At 44.6% G+C, this 18,371-nt stretch overlaps 1 protein-coding gene across 1 annotated transcript; it reads right to left on the bottom strand.

Annotated features, from left to right (window-relative positions):
- Nucleotides 1-194: 194 nt before the first annotated feature.
- On the bottom strand, nucleotides 195-18,102 carry LOC106135614 (GATOR complex protein WDR24). Its single transcript, XM_060947594.1, has 18 exons — nucleotides 17,759-18,102; nucleotides 17,567-17,683; nucleotides 16,945-17,060; nucleotides 16,417-16,523; nucleotides 15,746-15,959; nucleotides 13,265-13,353; nucleotides 12,546-12,728; nucleotides 12,282-12,443; nucleotides 10,895-11,126; nucleotides 10,134-10,261; nucleotides 9,596-9,732; nucleotides 8,716-8,874; nucleotides 6,427-6,560; nucleotides 5,544-5,713; nucleotides 3,519-3,621; nucleotides 2,517-2,678; nucleotides 1,519-1,671; nucleotides 195-1,142 (listed from the first exon to the last, which is right to left on the bottom strand). Exons 1-17 carry the CDS (start codon nucleotides 17,856-17,858, stop codon nucleotides 1,543-1,545), a joined length of 2,442 nt encoding a protein of 813 aa, XP_060803577.1. The 5' UTR covers nucleotides 17,859-18,102; the 3' UTR covers nucleotides 195-1,142; nucleotides 1,519-1,542.
- Between the last annotated feature and the right edge of the window lie 269 nt (nucleotides 18,103-18,371).

Here is an 18,371-nt window from a genome sequence, read left to right as displayed (position 1 = left end):
GATTCCTGTATACTTCTTTCGCTTCATTCCCATACAGAAACTTTATCTCTTCAAGCTCGGCGGTTTTGAGAACTCTCGACCGAACCTTTCGCCAGGACGTCTCTTATTTGATGCAAGATACGTTCGTTTAGCCGTGCCCACACCACAGAAAAACTGAGGAGATTTTGCTTTAGGGTAAAAAAAATAATCAAAAATCAAATTCTTTAAATATATTACAACAAATCATAACAAAAATATTTACAATATTCAGTCTATAAAATATATTCTCATTTATCTTAAAATTTTATTTTACAAGCTTGACTGTACCATTGTTTAATATTCATTAAATATATATTCAATATTAGTTCGAGTGTCTGGCAACGTGTGTATGTCAACTTAAAAACACATTATCAATTTAAACTCGAGCGTTTGAGGAAGTTTGTTTTGAAGAGGTTCGTTAAGATTCAAATATAAATGTGAACATTATGGGAATTCAACGATTTATAAGTTCAAAATAACAATAATTTAACTTTTTGCAAAACCGTGATACTCTTATCATTCTGGGACTTAAACTTCACCTTTATGAGAGTTCAACTTCTCAATGGTATTTTGGGCTATCAATGTGGAACCATTTTGTGCGCGATTATTTTGTTTTCAATCTAAATTATCTTCAAAAAGTCGGTTTCCTCTGGGAATTTCGGGACATCGCAACTGAGTGTTTCCTTTAAAACATACAGGAACATACATATGTAGGTTTAAGCACAGAAGCTTGTTCTATGCGTCGTCAGTCGGCCACAGTATTCACTTACGGTTATTACCGCTTCTACACTGACGCTTCGTCAACCAATATTGTGAAACCAAAAGATATGACAATAATTCAGTAAAATTAGTCATGTCCCATAATAATTAATAAAAAAATAATAATTTGTATTTCGGTTGACGATATTTAACTAATGATAGTTGAGTTAACGTCATCTCTACGATATTGTTCTTAACATATGGTTAACTTTATAACTGTGATACAAAAATAATATCAGTATGATAGCAACATAATCATCGTTGTACTATATTTGATTCTATGTCAAAGCTTATAGGCATGCGACTAGATGTAGACTAATCTTGACAAGTACCGTTGGTTCCCAGTAGGCGCTTCGCCAGTATTTCTGTTGAAGATAAAAAAAAAGTTATATTCGATAGAGTACAAGGGTCAGGTCAAAAGTACCCGAAACCGCCGAGCTTGCATGAAGAGAGTAATGAATGTGGATGAAGCGAAGGAAGTATGCAGAGATCGTGGCAACCTGGACTAAAGCCAGAACTTCTGGCTTTAGTCCAGGTTGCCAAGTTTAGAACTCTTTCTTCCTTCTGGCCCAGAAGGAAGAAAGAGTTCTAAATTTGGTTTCTGTTCTAAAAAGTACCATATCATCTCTTTACTCACAAAACCCTAAAAGGTAACAAGGGGAATAGGCCCAATCTTCAGCTTATCAAGATCCAATATGAGTTAGTTTCCCCTGCTATGGTCAGATCGCCGCACAGGCTTACCGAGCGTGCCGCTGCGCCCGCGCATCAGCCGAGCTGGCACTGGTGGCCGCAGCCGGCGGGGCACAGCTGGTGCTGCAGCATCCAGTCGCGCATGTGCCGCAGGTGGCCGCCGTGCGAGCAGCCCTGGCACCACGCGTACAGGCCCCGCACCACCTGGAACCAGACGGGAGGAACTTGGAGCTGGTACACTTGGTGAAGATATAAATGTTCAGTTTCGACCAACTAGACCCCGTAGCGTGGCACATACATACATATGTACATATGGCCACATCTATATCTCTTGCGGGATAGACAGAGCCAACACTATTTTTAGCGTGGCAAGCGTGACTTTTTATCGCTGTCTCGTTTCAAGACGTAATGTGAAGCGAAACAGCGATAGTTTTCGGCGCGATAAAAACGGAGTCGCGCGTGTCATGCTACCCACCATAGCGTTTGTTTGGTTATTAAATGATAAGATAAACAAAATTATGATTAAATTAATGATATTTAGTCTCGAACCTATCAAAGGTTTTGGTAGGAAAATAATGGGATTATGAGAAACACTTCTCCCTCATGGTCCCGTTGCTAACGCGATTTTTTACTCAATAAAACGCGCCGAGCAACTAAAAAATTTGTATGGTTTAGTGCCACGGCGTTATCACTAGATGGCGTTAGTTAAATCTATGAGGTTTTATTGATTGAGAGTGAGGGTATCGAGGAGATAATAACTGTGAGTGAGTGAGTGAGTTATTGAGGGGATAATAACTGTGAGTGAGTGAGTTATTGAGGAGATAATAACTGTGAGTGAGTGAGTTATTGAGGAGATAATAACTGTGAATGAGTGAGTGAGTTATAGAGGAGATAATAACTGTGAATGAGTGAGTGAGTGAGTTATAGAGGAGATAATAACTGTGAATGAGTGAGTGAGTTATTGAGGAGATAATAACTGTAAGTGAGTGAGTTATTGAGGGGATATTAACTGAGAGTGAGGGTATTGTGGTGATATGGGTGTCAGTGACCTGGTGGCAGACGCTGCAGGTGTCGGGGTGGCGGCGCGGCTGGCAGCGGTCGCAGGCGGCGTGCGGGCGCGAGCGGCGCCCGCAGCGCGCGCAGCACACGGCCACGCCCGTGGACTGCTGCGACAGCGCCCACACGCGGCCCGCCCACGACGCGCGGATCACCTGCGCACGCGCACACACACACATACAGTCGTCGAGAGACCGGAAGGCCGCGTTCGGCTGCTCGGCTTAATGGTAGTATTGAGATTCAAATAGTGACGGGTTGTCTAAAAGAAGAGTCTCTAGTATACAGGGTGACTTTTAATTCAACTGCATGAATTTAACTGTTAAGTGTACTCATCTAAAGGATATTAAAAAACGTTAAAAGAAAATTATCGGTTCATATTTCAGAAAGTACGAAAAAAAATAAAAGTATCAAAATCTACGATCGTAAATACGTCATATTTTTTCACCCCGGCCGGCGGAAAAGCGACGCGTAAGATTCAGAGGTCAACGACACAATTCATTCAGCTGAGCGATTTCGACAACTCTGTACTTTACTTGATCTTGATACTAGAAAAATAATTTATTTTTTAGACATTTATTTACATGTTTAGTTTAAATTTCTTTTTGTAGTATTGGTCTTCAATAAAGCGTGTGACGTAGTTTCTGAGGGTTTTTTAAAATGTGAAAATGATGACGTTTAATTTAAATAAAAATAGGCTCAAACAGCTCAGAAGCATGGGTATACATAGTCTATGTTTAAAAGGATGCAGTTGTTTTAAATGTCACCTGTATAGGCCTATTCCTTAGTCGCCTTTTACGACGTCAATAAGAAAGGGATGGAGTGGTCCTATTATTATTTCAATTCGTGCCAGTAACCACACGACACTTATTGGCGTGGCATCTGATTCTACAATTTTTTTTCTCTCTTATTATATGAAAATACACATTTAGTAACCTGTCACTAAGTCATGTCATGTAGGAAGTACGTATCGAAATTAGATACAGAAGCACACTCACCTCGGTAGCGATGTTCCACAGCTTGTGCCTCTGCAGCAGCTCGATGTAGCCCAGAAGCCATTGCTCTTGGAGATTCTCATCGATGTAAGGGAACAGGTCGCTCCTGTAATTATACATCAGGATGATTATCATCATCAATTAATCTATGAGAATATTACTTACGTACCGGTATACGTAACACATCTATATCCCTTGCGGTAATGACAGGCCACGCTCAGCTGTTTGGTTTAATGAGGCAGGTTCTTAGCCCATCGCTTAAAAAAAATATTACCAAGTTTATAAGTCTATCCCTTAGTCGCGCTTTACGATATCCTTGGGCAAGAGATTGAGTGGTCCTATTCTTTTTTAAAGAATTAGAAACATCAAGAGTGTGAATGAAAAGGTAGGAGTGGGAAGGCAATTGTACCTTCATCAAATTAAGGACGTCCTAGCAGAAGGTCAGGTCAAGAATACCGGAAACCCACGAGCTTACATGAAGACAGTTATGATGAAGTCTCCGCCTACCCCTCCGGGAAAAGAAACGTGATTTTCCGTTCTCACTGAGAACTGAGAGCCGCCAGACGTGGCGCCAGGTCCAGGGGCTGCCGGGAGTTCCTCGTTCTCTGCCTACCCCGCTACCTGTGCTGCTGCAGCACCAGCATGAGCACCGCAGCAGTCTGCACGTCGCCGAGCGCCGCGTGCTGCTTGATGGCGGCCGCCAGGTGTGGCGCCAGGTCCAGGGGCTGCCGGGAGCTCCCCGTTCTCTGCCTACCCCGCTACCTGTGCTGCTGCAGCACCAGCATGAGCACCGCAGCAGTCTGCACGTCGCCGAGCGCCGCGTGCTGCTTGATGGCGGCCGCCAGGTGTGGCGCCAGGTCCAGGGTCTGCCGGGAGCTCCCCGTTCTCTGCCTACCCCGCTACCTGTGCTGCTGCAGCACCAGCATGAGCACCGCAGCAGTCTGCACGTCGCCGAGCGCCGCGTGCTGCTTGATGGCGGCCGCCAGGTGTGGCGCCAGGTCCAGCGGCTGCCGGGAGCTGCCCGTTCTCTGCCCACCCCGCTACCTGTGCTGCTGCAGCACCAGCATGAGCACCGCAGCAGTCTGCACGTCGCCGAGCGCCGCGTGCTGCTTGATGGCGGCCGCCAGGTGTGGCGCCAGGTCCAGGGGCTGCCGGGACCTCCCGTTCTCTGCCTACCCCGCTACCTGTGCTGCTGCAGCACCAGCATGAGCACCGCAGCAGTCTGCACGTCGCCGAGCGCCGCGTGCTGCTTGATGGCGGCCGCCAGGTGTGGCGCCAGGTCCAGCGGCTGCCGGGAGCTGCCCGTTCTCTGCCCACCCCGCTACCTGTGCTGCTGCAGCACCAGCATGAGCACCGCAGCAGTCTGCACGTCGCCGAGCGCCGCGTGCTGCTTGATGGCGGCCGCCAGGTGTGGCGCCAGGTCCAGGGGCTGCGGGGACCTCCCGTTCTCTGCCTACCCCGCTACCTGTGCTGCTGCAGCACCAGCATGAGCACCGCAGCAGTCTGCACGTCGCCGAGCGCCGCGTGCTGCTTGATGGCGGCCGCCAGGTGTGGCGCCAGGTCCAGGGGCTGCCGGGACCTCCCGTTCTCTGCCTACCCCGCTACCTGTGCTGCTGCAGCACCAGCATGAGCACCGCAGCAGTCTGCACGTCGCCGAGCGCCGCGTGCTGCTTGATGGCGGCCGCCAGGTGTGGCGCCAGGTCCAGGGTCTGCCGGGAGCTCCCCGTTCTCTGCCTACCCCGCTACCTGTGCTGCTGCAGCACCAGCATGAGCACCGCAGCAGTCTGCACGTCGCCGAGCGCCGCGTGCTGCTTGATGGCGGCCGCCAGGTGTGGCGCCAGGTCCAGGGTCTGCCGGGAGCTCCCCGTTCTCTGCCTACCCCGCTACCTGTGCTGCTGCAGCACCAGCATGAGCACCGCAGCAGTCTGCACGTCGCCGAGCGCCGCGTGCTGCTTGATGGCGGCCGCCAGGTGTGGCGCCAGGTCCAGGGTCTGCCGGGAGCTCCCCGTTCTCTGCCTACCCCGCTACCTGTGCTGCTGCAGCACCAGCATGAGCACCGCAGCAGTCTGCACGTCGCCGAGCGCCGCGTGCTGCTTGATGGCGGCCGCCAGGTGTGGCGCCAGGTCCAGCGGCTGCCGGGAGCTGTCCGTTCTCACTGAGAGGTAACGGTTGCTCTCACCGCTCTCGGTTTCTTCGATCTGTGTGGGAATTGACAATTGATTTAGTCAAATGCATACATAAAATCACGTCTATATCCCTTGCGAGGTAGACAGAGCCGACAGTCTTGAAAAGACTGATAGGCCACGTTCAGCTGTTTGTCTTTATGATGGAATTGAGATTCAAATAGTGACAGGTTGCTAGCCCATCGCCTAAAAAAGACTCCCAAGTTTGTTAGTCTATCTCTTAGTCGAGTTTTACGACATCCATGGGAAAGAGATGGAGTGGTCCTATTCTTTTTTGTATTGGTGCCGGGAACCACACGGCGCTAGTATATAAATATTTTGTAAATTAAGTATTTCCATTTATATCTACATATCTAAATTGTAGTTATAATTAGATTTAAGTGATATGACGTCAATAAGTGATAGATACCTTGTATCCAATTTTGAAAATAAATCTATTCTATTCTATTAACCAAAGACGTCGGCCAGTTACAATTTTTTTTACATGTACGTAGGTAGGTATATATTTTTTTTATAAAATGACATATTAATCTAACCTTCGAATTAGAATAGAAATGTGAACGAGAGAATACATACATACATACATACAATCACGTCTATATCCCTTGCGGGGTAGACAGAGCCTACAGTCTTGAGAGAATACATTGTTATAATTGATTTTAATTGAAATTAAAATAATATTATATAAACACAAATATCAAATTAAAACAATAAATTGATGTGCTCACGATGTTCCTGTCGCTGTCGGCGGCGCTCCTGTCGCGCAGCCCGCTGGAGCCCGAGCTGGAGCCGGGCGACGAGCCGGAGCCGCCGGGGGACACCGCCGCGCCCGTGCCCAGCCCCGCGGCGGGCGGGACGGGTACTGTACAGTATTGTATAGTACAGTATTGTATAGTACAGTATTGTATAGTACAGTATTGTATAGTACAGTATTGTATAGTACAGTATTGTATAGTACAGTATTGTATAGTACAGTATTATATAGTACAGTATTGTATAGTACAGTATTGTATAGTACAGTATTGTATAGTACAGTATTATATAGTACAGTATTGTATAGTACAGTATTGTATAGTACAGTATTGTATAGTACAGTATTGTATAGTACAGTATTATATAGTACAGTATTGTATAGTACAGTATTATATAGTACAGTATTGTATAGTACAGTATTGTATAGTACAGTATTGTATAGTACAGTATTGTATAGTACAGTATTGTATAGTACAGTATTATATAGTACAGTATTGTATAGTACAGTATTGTATAGTACAGTATTGTATAGTACAGTATTGTATAGTACAGTATTATATAGTACAGTATTGTATAGTACAGTATTATATAGTACAGTATTGTATAGTACAGTATTGTATAGTACAGTATTGTATAGTACAGTATTGTATAGTACAGTATTATATAGTACAGTATTGTATAGTACAGTATTATATAGTACAGTATTGTATAGTACAGTATTGTATAGTACAGTATTATATAGTACAGTATTGTATAGTACAGTATTGTATAGTACAGTATTGTATAGTACAGTATTATATAGTACAGTATTGTATAGTACAGTATTGTATAGTACAGTATTGTATAGTACAGTATTGTATAGTACAGTATTATATAGTACAGTATTGTATAGTACAGTATTATATAGTACAGTATTGTATAGTACAGTATTGTATAGTACAGTATTATATAGTACAGTATTGTATAGTACAGTATTGTATAGTACAGTATTGTATAGTACAGTATTATATAGTACAGTATTGTATAGTACAGTATTATATAGTACAGTATTGTATAGTACAGTATTATATAGTACAGTATTGTATAGTATGTATTTACATACATATAGGTCACGTCTATATCCGTTGCGGGGTAGACAGAGCCAACAGTCTTGAAAAGTACTGATAGGCCACATTCAGCTGTTTGGCTTAATGATAGAATTGAGATTCAAATAGTGACGGGTTGCTAGCCCATCGCCTAAATGAAGAATCCCAAGTTTTTAAGCCTATCCCTCAGTCGCCTTTTACGACATCCATGGGAACGAGATGGAGTGGTCCTATTCTTTTTTTTAATGGTGCCGGGAACCACACGGCAAACTACTATACAATATAAATATATACGGGACAAATTACACAGATTGAGTTGAGAACGGCACAAATTACCTCCAAGTAAGTTCGAAACTTGTGTTACGAGATACCAACTCAACGATAGTATATTTTATAATAAATACTTATGTAGATAAACATCCAACACCCAGGCCATTCAGGGAAAGTTCGTTTCTTATCATGCTCTGGCCGGGATTCGAACCCGGGACCTCCGGTGTCTCAGGCAAAGGCACTACCGCTGCGCCACAGAGGCTGTCAATACATACATACATATAGTCACGTCTATATCTACCCTTGTAGGCTAGACAGAGCCAACAGTCTTCTAAAAAACTGAAAGGCCACGTTCAGCTGTATGGCTTAATGATGGAATTGAGATTGAAATGAGGACAAATTGCTAGCTCATTGCCAACAAGAAGAACCGCAAGTTTATAAGCCTATTCCTAAGTCGCCTTTTACGATATCCATGGGAGAGAGATGGAGTAGTTTTATAATGTATGGCTTATTGATGGAATTGAGATTGAAATCAGTACAGGTTGGTAGCCCATCGCCTACAAGAAGAACCTCAAGTTTATAAGCCTATCCCTAAGTCGCCTTTTATGATATCCATGGGAAAGAGATGGAAGCCGGCCAGGGCATGATGAGAAAAGAACTTTTTTCCGATTGGCCTGGATCTTGAATGTTTATCTATATAAGTATTTATTATAAAATATAGTATCGTTGAGTTAGTATCTCGTAACACAAGTCTCGAACTTACTTCGAGGCTAACTCAATCTGTGTAATGTGTCCCGTATAAGTATATTTATTTATTTTATAACACCGGCTAACCAGGTATTTAGGAGGTATCCCTCGCTTCCAAGTCCTGTAAAACACTCTAAGATATCTATCAAGTAGGATACGCACCATCACAGTCGCGGGCGAGGGCGGGGGGTGCCGCGGGTGTGGGCGGCGCGGGGGGCGCGGGCGCGCTGCGCAGCGGGAACGCCTCCTCGGGCAGCGTCCAATCAGCCGCCTCCACGTCCACGTAGTGCGCGGACGCAGCCGATATCCAGCCGGGGTTCTCTGCGTAGGTATAGCAAAATCTCGATTATAAATTACTACCTTTAATTCGAAGCTTTGTGTGAAATTAGCGCCGTCTATAAAAAGTGATGAATTTACCGCCATCTACAAAAATATCGACCAAATTAGCACCACCTATGAAAGGCAACGAATGAAACCTACAAAAGTCTTCATCCCTTACGTGGTAGACAGAGCCACCAGACTCGAAAATACTGAGAAGCCACGTTCAGCTGTAGGCTTTAATGATGGAATTTAAATTAAAATAGTGACAGATTGCTAGCACGTCGTTTATAAGTCATTCCCTCAGTCGCCTTTTACGACATCCATGGGAAAATGATGTAGTATTCCTATTCTTATTTTCTATTGGTGTCGGGAAATAAACGGCACTATTTATTTATATTCGTATAAAATATTCTTATGTTCCGTTGCCTTCCAATATTTTTCGGGACTGCTTGCTCTGTCTCCCCCGTGGGGTATAAAGACGTGTATATATATATATATATATATATATATATATATATATATATATATATATATATATGACGCTAAGCAATTTTACCATCCTCTCTCTAACAATTTACTGAAATCTGAGCTTTGGAAGCGGTAGTAGTTTTAATTAGATTTAAGTGATGTGACGTCAATAAGTGATACCTTGTATCCAATTCTGAAAATAAATCTATTCTATTCTATTCTTGTGAAACTCTTCTTGTACACGAGCACTAACCATCTCCCTCTCTCAGCTTGTACTTGGCCGGGGGGATGTAGATGCTGACGGTGGGCAGCCCCAGCACCCCGCTGTTGTGGAACTGGGTCTCCACTCTCTCTTCTTCCACTTCCTCCATGGGCTCTTCTTCTACGGTGCTGTAAGAGATTTTATTATATTGAAAAAGAGGTTAACGTTAATTGAGATCTTAAATCATTGGAGAGCTACGTCAAAATGTGTCATTTTGAGTGTTAATAACTTATGCAGTGCACTGCAGTGTAGTTTGTTCCGCCGCTTCTTCTACACATGCGCTTTGGAAGCGGTAGTAGTTATAATTAGATTTAAGTTATGTAACGTCAATAAGTGATACCTTGTATGCAATTTTGAAAATAAATCTATTCTATTCTATTCTTAAATTTGGAGGATTTGGCTAATATTATTTTTTTTCTAAATTAATAGGTACTACTAAAAAAAAAAGCTTTTTATTAAAAAAAATCATCATTCAATACATGTTTCCACTTGCCGCGATCATCATTCATCCACGTATCGGCATAGTTACCAGTAGGCGGGCTCGGGCGGGTAGGCGGGGCGCGGCGGGGGCGGCGGCGGCGGCGCGGGCGCGGGCGCGGCGCGCGGCGCGGCGCGGCGCGCGTACACCGCGCTCACCACCTCCCACACGTGCGACACCTACACACGTTGCTGTTAGACGCACTACCTGGGCGACCGAGCATCGCTCGGTGGACATGACCAGTCACACCATAAATAGTAGTAAAACAAAAAAAAAACACAAAATCTTACATACATACATATAGTCACGTCTATATCGCACCAGATCTTCACAACGATTATTGTCCACAGGTATATTTACCTGAGATAATAAGTATAACTACACATTTTTACTTAAGGCCATTTTGTTGTGGAGTCAATAAACGATTTGTTTCCATACCATTTTCTTTTATACCTTACGGGCTAGACAGAGCCGACTGTCTTGAGAAGACTGTTTGACCCCGCTCAGCTTTTTGGCTTGATGATAGAATTGAGTTTCAAATACTAGCAGGTTTCTAGCCCATCGCCTTAAAGAAGAATATCAAGTTTAGAAGCCTATCCCTTAGTCCCCTTTTACGACATCTATGGGAAAGAGATGGAGTGGTCCTATTCTTTTTTGTATTGGTACATTGGTACCGGGAACCACACGGCACTTGGATTTTTTTTTTGTATTGGATCATGGTTGGGACATTATATATATATATATATATGTGACTATATGTATGTATATCTTATTAACGCGGGCGAACTAATAGTAAATAAACAAACACAGACCATGAATCTACTGACACTCCTCGCCACTTGCGCGTTGTGCGCCGCCAGCTCGTGGGGCGGCTGCCCCGCCATCTTGTACCGCAGCGCGCACTCCAGCAACGCCCGCTCGCCGGACACGAGCTCCGACGGCACCCGGAAGCGGCTCAGGGTGGACGCCGCGCCGCCGGGGAAGGCCCGCTCCAGCGCCGCCTGCGCCGGCGCCGACAGGGAGCCGGCGCGGGGTTGTTTGCGGCTGTGAATAGAAAAGCCTTTTGCAAATTGAAGTCTTTCATGTAAATGCTGCAGTGTAGTTTTATTTAGATATAACAGAAAAATATACCTTGGCTTAAGATTTTCATCAATCATGTTTGTCATCTCCAGAAACTTAAAGACGCGACCAGGTCTAACGTCAGGGGGACGATGGAGTTGATCTCCTCACGGGCGGAGTGCGGGGCGGTGAGGAGGGCGGGGAGGGGTCTGAGCAGCGACACCTGGACGCAGCACTCACCCCAGGCCGGGCAGCAGGCGCTCGCTGGCGGGCGCGGAGTGCGGGGCGGTGAGGAGGGCGGGGAGGGGTCTGAGCAGCGACACCTGGACGCAGCACTCACCCCAGGCCGGGCAGCAGGCGCTCGCTGGCGGGCGCGGAGTGCGGGGCGGTGAGGAGGGCGGGGAGGGGTCTGAGCAGCGACACCTGGACGCAGCACTCACCCCAGGCCGGGCAGCAGGCGCTCGCTGGCGGGCGCGGAGTGCGGGGCGGTGAGGAGGGCGGGGAGGGGTCTGAGCAGCGACACCTGGACGCAGCACTCACCCCAGGCCGGGCAGCAGGCGCTCGCTGGCGGGCGCGGAGTGCGGGGCGGTGAGGAGGGCGGGGAGGGGTCTGAGCAGCGACACCTGGACGCAGCACTCACCCCAGGCCGGGCAGCAGGCGCTCGCTGGCGGGCGCGGAGTGCGGGGCGGTGAGGAGGGCGGGGAGGGGTCTGAGCAGCGACACCTGGACGCAGCACTCACCCCAGGCCGGGCAGCAGGCGCTCGCTGGCGGGCGCGGAGTGCGGGGCGGTGAGGAGGGCGGGGAGGGGTCTGAGCAGCGACACCTGGACGCAGCACTCACCCCAGGCCGGGCAGCAGGCGCTCGCTGGCGGGCGCGGAGTGCGGGGCGGTGAGGAGGGCGGGGAGGGGTCTGAGCAGCGACACCTGGACGCAGCACTCACCCCAGGCCGGGCAGCAGGCGCTCGCTGGCGGGCGCGGAGTGCGGGGCGGTGAGGAGGGCGGGGAGGGGTCTGAGCAGCGACACCTGGACGCAGCACTCACCCCAGGCCGGGCAGCAGGCGCTCGCTGGCGGGCGCGGAGTGCGGGGCGGTGAGGAGGGCGGGGAGGGGTCTGAGCAGCGACACCTGGACGCAGCACTCACCCCAGGCCGGGCAGCAGGCGCTCGCTGGCGGGCGCGGAGTGCGGGGCGGTGAGGAGGGCGGGGAGGGGCCGCTCGGGCGCCGCGTGGGAGAGCTCCCCCCGCGCCGACACGCACACGCCGTGCGGGTTCGCCCACAGCACCGGGTGGGCCGCTTCCGAGAACCTGGGCAGAGGAAACAATGAATTAAATTATTCTTGAAGTCAGTTTCGATTTTCCTTAGATTCTACCCGGGCTGAACGAGTTCCTCTATCCTGATCCTCCTACCTGTGTCTATAGAGCGAGCAATCCCTGCTGGTGGACAGGAAGGTGTGGGGGGAGGCCTGCCAGGCCACGGCGGTGGTGACGTCCCGGTGCTCGGCGAAGGTCGCCAGGGGGACGTGTGGCCGGCGCACGTCCCACACGTGGACGGCGCAGTCGAGCACCAGCGCACAGGAGGCCATTTGGTACCTTTACAAAGAGAGTGACTTGAAGTCAGTCAAAATTTTGGCACGAATATTTTAGATACTTATGTAGTTATTGTTTTAAATATTTTTTTTTTACAAATATGATTTGTATAGCTGCTATCTCTGCCGTGTGGTTCCCGGCACCAATTAAAAAAAGAATTGGACCACTCCATCTCGTTCCTATGGATGTCGTAAAAGGCGACTAAGGGATAGGATTATAAACTTGGGATTCTTCTTTTAGGCGATTCGATGGGATAGCAACCTGTCACTACTTGAATCTCAATTCCATCATAAAGCTAAACAGCTAGACGTGGCCTATCAGTCTTTTCAAGACTGTTGGCTCTGTCTACCCCGCAAGGGATATAGACGTGATTATATGTATGTATGATTTGTATATTAACTCTAGACTTGAACGTAAAATAAAACTTTTTTTTCCAAATCTATCACCAGGAATAAAAGACCAATTGATCAGAGAATATTTCACGCACAATTGAGTGTGAGCAAGAAAATAGATATAAAAAAAAAAAAAAAAAAACTAACTTTTTCTGCGGCCTCCATTTCACATGTCCCACCGACGCGATGGTGTATATAGTGTGCTCCAGATTTGGCTTCGCGTGCACGTCCCATACCTGTCAGCGAATAAATTAATTTAAAAAAAATTTGCTGAGTAAACAAGTGTAGTAAATTAATTTAAAAAAAATAACAACACTTGTTCACTTACCAGCGAAGAATTAAAATATTTGTTTAGCGCGAAAATATTTTAGCCTATTGTAGCGTAGCGCGCCATTTTGAAACCGCGAATTGAACTGACGCTATTGTGAGCGAGATAGCACGAGACTTTACTTGTAATTAGAGCATTATTTAATTGAGTTTCGGCGGTAGGTCGCGCTATTCTTCGCAGTCGAATATTGCCGATTCGAATTATGACAATCTTTATTAGACTAGTATAATGTCTATTTTAATAGGTTGTGGAAAAAAGTTGTTGTGTGTTTGAATCTCAATTCTATCATTAAGCCAAACAGCTGAACGTGGCCTATCAGTCTTTTCAAGACTGTTGGCTCTGTCTACCCCGTTAGGAATAAAGACGTGATCATATGTATGTATGTAATAGGTTGTGGGTTTAGCTATACACAAGAGATCCAGCAAGTAAGTGACTGAGTATAGCGAGCTACTTGGTGAGGGCGTCAGGACGACGTCCCGCAATAAATATCAATAGGCTATTAGTTTTCTATTACTAAAGTATGAAAGTAGCGCCAATAAATAAAATTATTAATGGTAATAAGCTGCGTAATAATTTAGGAGCGAAGAAATAATGGAAAACGTGTAAAAAACGGGGAAAATTATTCATCCTTGAGGGCTTCAATGATGCCCAAAACAACTATTTCACGCGGACGAAGTTGCTGGCACAGCTAGTAGGTAATATTTGTTTTATTTCTAAGAACAGTCTGGAAACAAACACGTTGACCCTAAAATAAGGCAAATGCATGATAAACATTAAACATTCGCGCATTACAATAATCTGACCCGCTCCGCCGCGGAACTGGGTCGGCGATAACTTGGCGTGCGCGTGACCACATGATAATATCACCGCTGTGGTCATTACTCATCACATCATGTTATTGCTATTTATCTTAATGCTGGCTGTTAATCGTAGCTTCACCCGCGTGAAAACATTATCCTTGCTAATTTCCTTCCCTTAGTCGCTCTGTACGACATCCATTGGAAAGAGATGAGAGTGATTCTTAAGTGCCGGGAGCAATAACCTATACTAATATTATAAAGCTGAAGAGTTTGTTTGTTTGTTTGAACGCGCTGGTTCGAATTGAAAAATTATTTGCGTTGAATAGACCATTTATCGAGGAAGGCTTTAGGCTATATAACATGACGCTGCAACTATGAAGAGCAAAGAAATAATGGAATATGTGAAAAAAAAAACCGGGAAAATCATTCATCCTTGACAGCTTCTGCTTTCATCCCCTCGGTGACCACGGATCATTGTATTGTATTTATAAGCAGTATAATGCACCGCGATAGTTTAAAATCATATATTTTATGAAGGACATACGCGTCGACAGCCCCACAAAGACCTATTGGATAATAATGTTATGATATAAATAACAAATGACATAAATCGTTATCATACGCATAGAACAGACAGACAGACAGACAATTTTATTGCGGTTCGCATTTCGATAACAAGATTGACCTAGTAACACAAAATCTGTATGCCTATGTAAATTGAATAAAATTAAAAAACAAAATACGCCAAGGCACTAAATGACCACTAAATATGCAGCAAAGTTCCGGTCATATCTGCGAATCATGGGTCAGTTGCGCTGGCGCTGCTCTCAAATTTGCTAACACTAACAACGCACCCTCTAGGGACTAACTTAGTTCATACATACAAATCACGCCTCTTTCTCAGAGGGGTAGGCAGAGACTAAATATTCCCACTGTTTGTCACTGTCCCTGCATACTGCATTCGCTTCATTAACATTCACAAATGTCAACTTGTCGATTTCGAGTACTCTTGACCTGACCTTTTGCCAGAACGTTCACGATTTGATCAAGGCACGTTCATCTAGGTCTTCCCCCTACTAAAATCCCATTCATACTCCCGGTTTACATTTGCTGACTAAATAATAAACCAGAATGGAGATGATACATACATACATACATATAATCACGTCTATGTCCCTTGCGGGGTAGACAGAGCCAAGAGTCTTGAAACTAAAGACTACACCTTTCCACACTTTGCAAGATCTCTGCATACTTCTTTCTCATTTCCATTCAAATTCATCTCCGTTCTATCATCAAGCAAAACAGCTAACCGTGGCTTATCAGCCTTTTTAAGACTGTTGGCTCTGTCTACCCCGCAAGGGGTATAGACGTGACCATATGTATGTATGTATGTCTATAGAATTGAGATTCAACTAGTGACAGGTTGCTAGCCATCCTATTCTTTTTTGTATTGCAGCCGGGAACCACACGGAATGTATACGTATATATGTATGTACTTACCTTGATGGTCTTGTCCCTGGAGGCCGTCGCCAGCCAGGGCATGTCCGGATGCCAATCGCATGCGAACACAGGGCCGGAGTGAGCCGTGAACTGCTGGAGGCATCTCTCGTGCCGTCTCACGTCCCAGAGCTGAACGCTGCCGTTCTCCGAGACGGCGGCGAACGTGTTAGACTGGTGGGGGCTGAATTGGACGTCGCGGATCGATTCTGTGTTGCTGGTGGGCAGAAATGATGTTCACCATGTATAACTAGGCTTTTGACGGGACTAACATTAAAAAAAAAGTAAAAGTGAAATACACATGTGAAAGCAGGTTGACTAAGCAGATATACAAGAAGAGTGTGGAAGGAAAGGTCGGAGTGGGAAGCCCTAGACGAACGTATCTTGATCAAATAATCGTCCTGGTAAAGGGTCAGGTCAAGAGTACCCGAAACCGCCGAGCTTGCATGAAGAGAGTTATGAATGTGAATAAAGCAAAGGATGTAAGCAGAGCTCGTGGCTATCCCTCCGGGAAAAGGGCGTGGTTTTATGTAGGTATAAAATATCATTTATTATTGCAATAAAGTTTTAAGTGCTAAATAAAGAAGAGAAGAAATGAGAGAATTTTTAATAAATTTCGTAAAGTATATGTGGTTAACTGATGATTGGCTTTATGATGATTTAAACGGACTTACCTGATGAAAGTGCGAGCAACTTCTTTCATGCGCAGGTCGAAGCACTTCATCATGCCGTCCTGGGAGCCGGAGATCAGCAGCGCCGGCTCCGTCAGGTGGAAACTCACCTGACATGAGAAATTAAAAGAAAAAGATGTTTGTTATTGAATTGCTTTCACACTCTTAAAGGATCCAATTGCATTTCAGCGATCACAAATTGTAACATGTTTTGAAATGTCCAAGATTAATGTGCCGTGTGGTTCCCGGCACCAATTGGAAAAGAATAGGACCACTCCGTCTCTTTGCCATGGATGTCGTAAAAGGCGACTAAGGTAAAGGTTTATAAAATTGGGATTCATTTTTTTAGGCGACAGGCTAGCAACCTGTCACTATTTGAATCTCAATTCTATCATTAAGCCAAATAGCTGAACATGGCCATTCAGTCTTTTCAGGACTGTTGGCTCTGTCTACCCCGCAAGGGATATAGACGTGACCATATGTATGTATGTTCTAATTTAGATAAGAGAAGTTTAGTAAAGTTCGACACACCTTATTGACAGTCCTCTTGTGGTCGGAGAACACGTGTTCCTGCTTGGAGCGGCCGGAGCGGCCCAGGTTCCACACCACCACCGCTCCATTCGTGGCGGCCGTTGCTAGGGTGTTCTCTGCATGAAAAATAAAATATATTATTGTCTTTTTCCCACAATATAAATTTTGATTATCTTATGGAACACACTTTGCCGTAACTTTGTGTTCAAATTTTAAATTTGAAAGTTTATTTTGACTATAGTTAATATTTCAAAATTTTTAATTAAAAACATAACAGTGTGGAAAAAATATAAAATGTGTAGTGTATAATAAAAAACAAGGTTACAGCCTTAATCAAACTTTAATCATAATCTTTTATTCCTTGAATATGGATACAATGTAGGTCTTTGTATTTAGGTACAGTTTCTGTGAACACATATTTTACCTCTTAAGGTGTCGGAATTATATACATATATTTTAAATTAGCAGCATATAAAGGCTCTGTTTAATTATGATCATTTTGTCAATATTTCAATGTCAAATAATAATAATAATAAATTTTTCAAATTATAAATTTAATTAAGAAAATTAATGATTAATTACTTCATTAACTTTACACTCGGTATTGGTGCATTCAAATTACCTTCAATACTGCTCCAAGCCACATCAATGGAAGAAAAGTTAAGATTTAAATTCTTGCCGACCCTCAGGTTGCAAACTTCCGAAAACTCATTTTCTCCAATAGAAAACACTTTGAATACTGAAAGATAAATGAAATTTATTGTAATGTTTTGGTCAAAATCTAATAAACTATGTTGATTTTATTTGTTTATACCGTTTCTCCCGGCGATCACTACTTGTGAGCAGTCTTTGTTGAGGGCCAGCGCATTGGCTGGACCCTCCTGTGATACACATATAGTATTAGATGGTATCATTCTTGCAATTTTATATACAAAGAAACTTTAGACTAAAATATTATTGATAATAACATCACTGTTTATATTTATTTGTGACCATTTAATCCACCGTCCTAAAAACAGTAATTGATTTTGAAACTAAATAAGTACTAGCAAATTTTCGCTCTCTAAATATTACGATTTCTTTTTATTTCCGAGCTTATGTTTTGGAACTATTTCTAGGTTGTTTTTCAACACAAATAGATGAATGAAGCAGGCAGTCGTGAAGTGATCGTGTCATTTTGACATTTTAAATGTTGCTAGTTAAATCCAATAAATACTATTTTAGACGCTAAGTGCTAAAAAGATTTTGATGTTGAAATTACTTTTAATTAAAGGATTAACATGTTTCTCCACTAACAATAAAGATAAACAATGGTGTGTTTGTAACGAATAACTTCAAAAACTGTCAATAGCAACGATATTTATTTATTTAAAACTGTGGCGGACTTAATGTCGTTTGGCATTTTATAGCAGTCAACCAGTTGACCA

This window comes from Amyelois transitella, chromosome 13 (genome assembly GCF_032362555.1).
Source record: "Amyelois transitella isolate CPQ chromosome 13, ilAmyTran1.1, whole genome shotgun sequence".
Lineage (NCBI taxonomy): Eukaryota > Metazoa > Arthropoda > Insecta > Lepidoptera > Pyralidae > Amyelois > Amyelois transitella.
The sequence above is the reverse complement of the archived record's forward strand: the minus strand, read 5'-3'. Positions and strand labels throughout refer to the sequence as shown.

Bases quoted from the DNA above. Each gene is read 5' to 3' on its own strand.
- LOC106135614 (XM_060947594.1), bottom strand. From the start codon at position 17,858: ATGATACCATCTAATACTATATGTGTATCACAGGAGGGTCCAGCCAAT. The intron at 16,524-16,944 runs GTGTGTCGAACT...TTCTCATGTCAG, and splicing joins ACAAGAGGACTGTCAATAAG to GTGAGTTTCCACCTGACGGA. The intron at 9,733-10,133 runs GTAACTATGCCG...AATCTCTTACAG, and splicing joins CCGCCCGAGCCCGCCTACTG to CACCGTAGAAGAAGAGCCCA.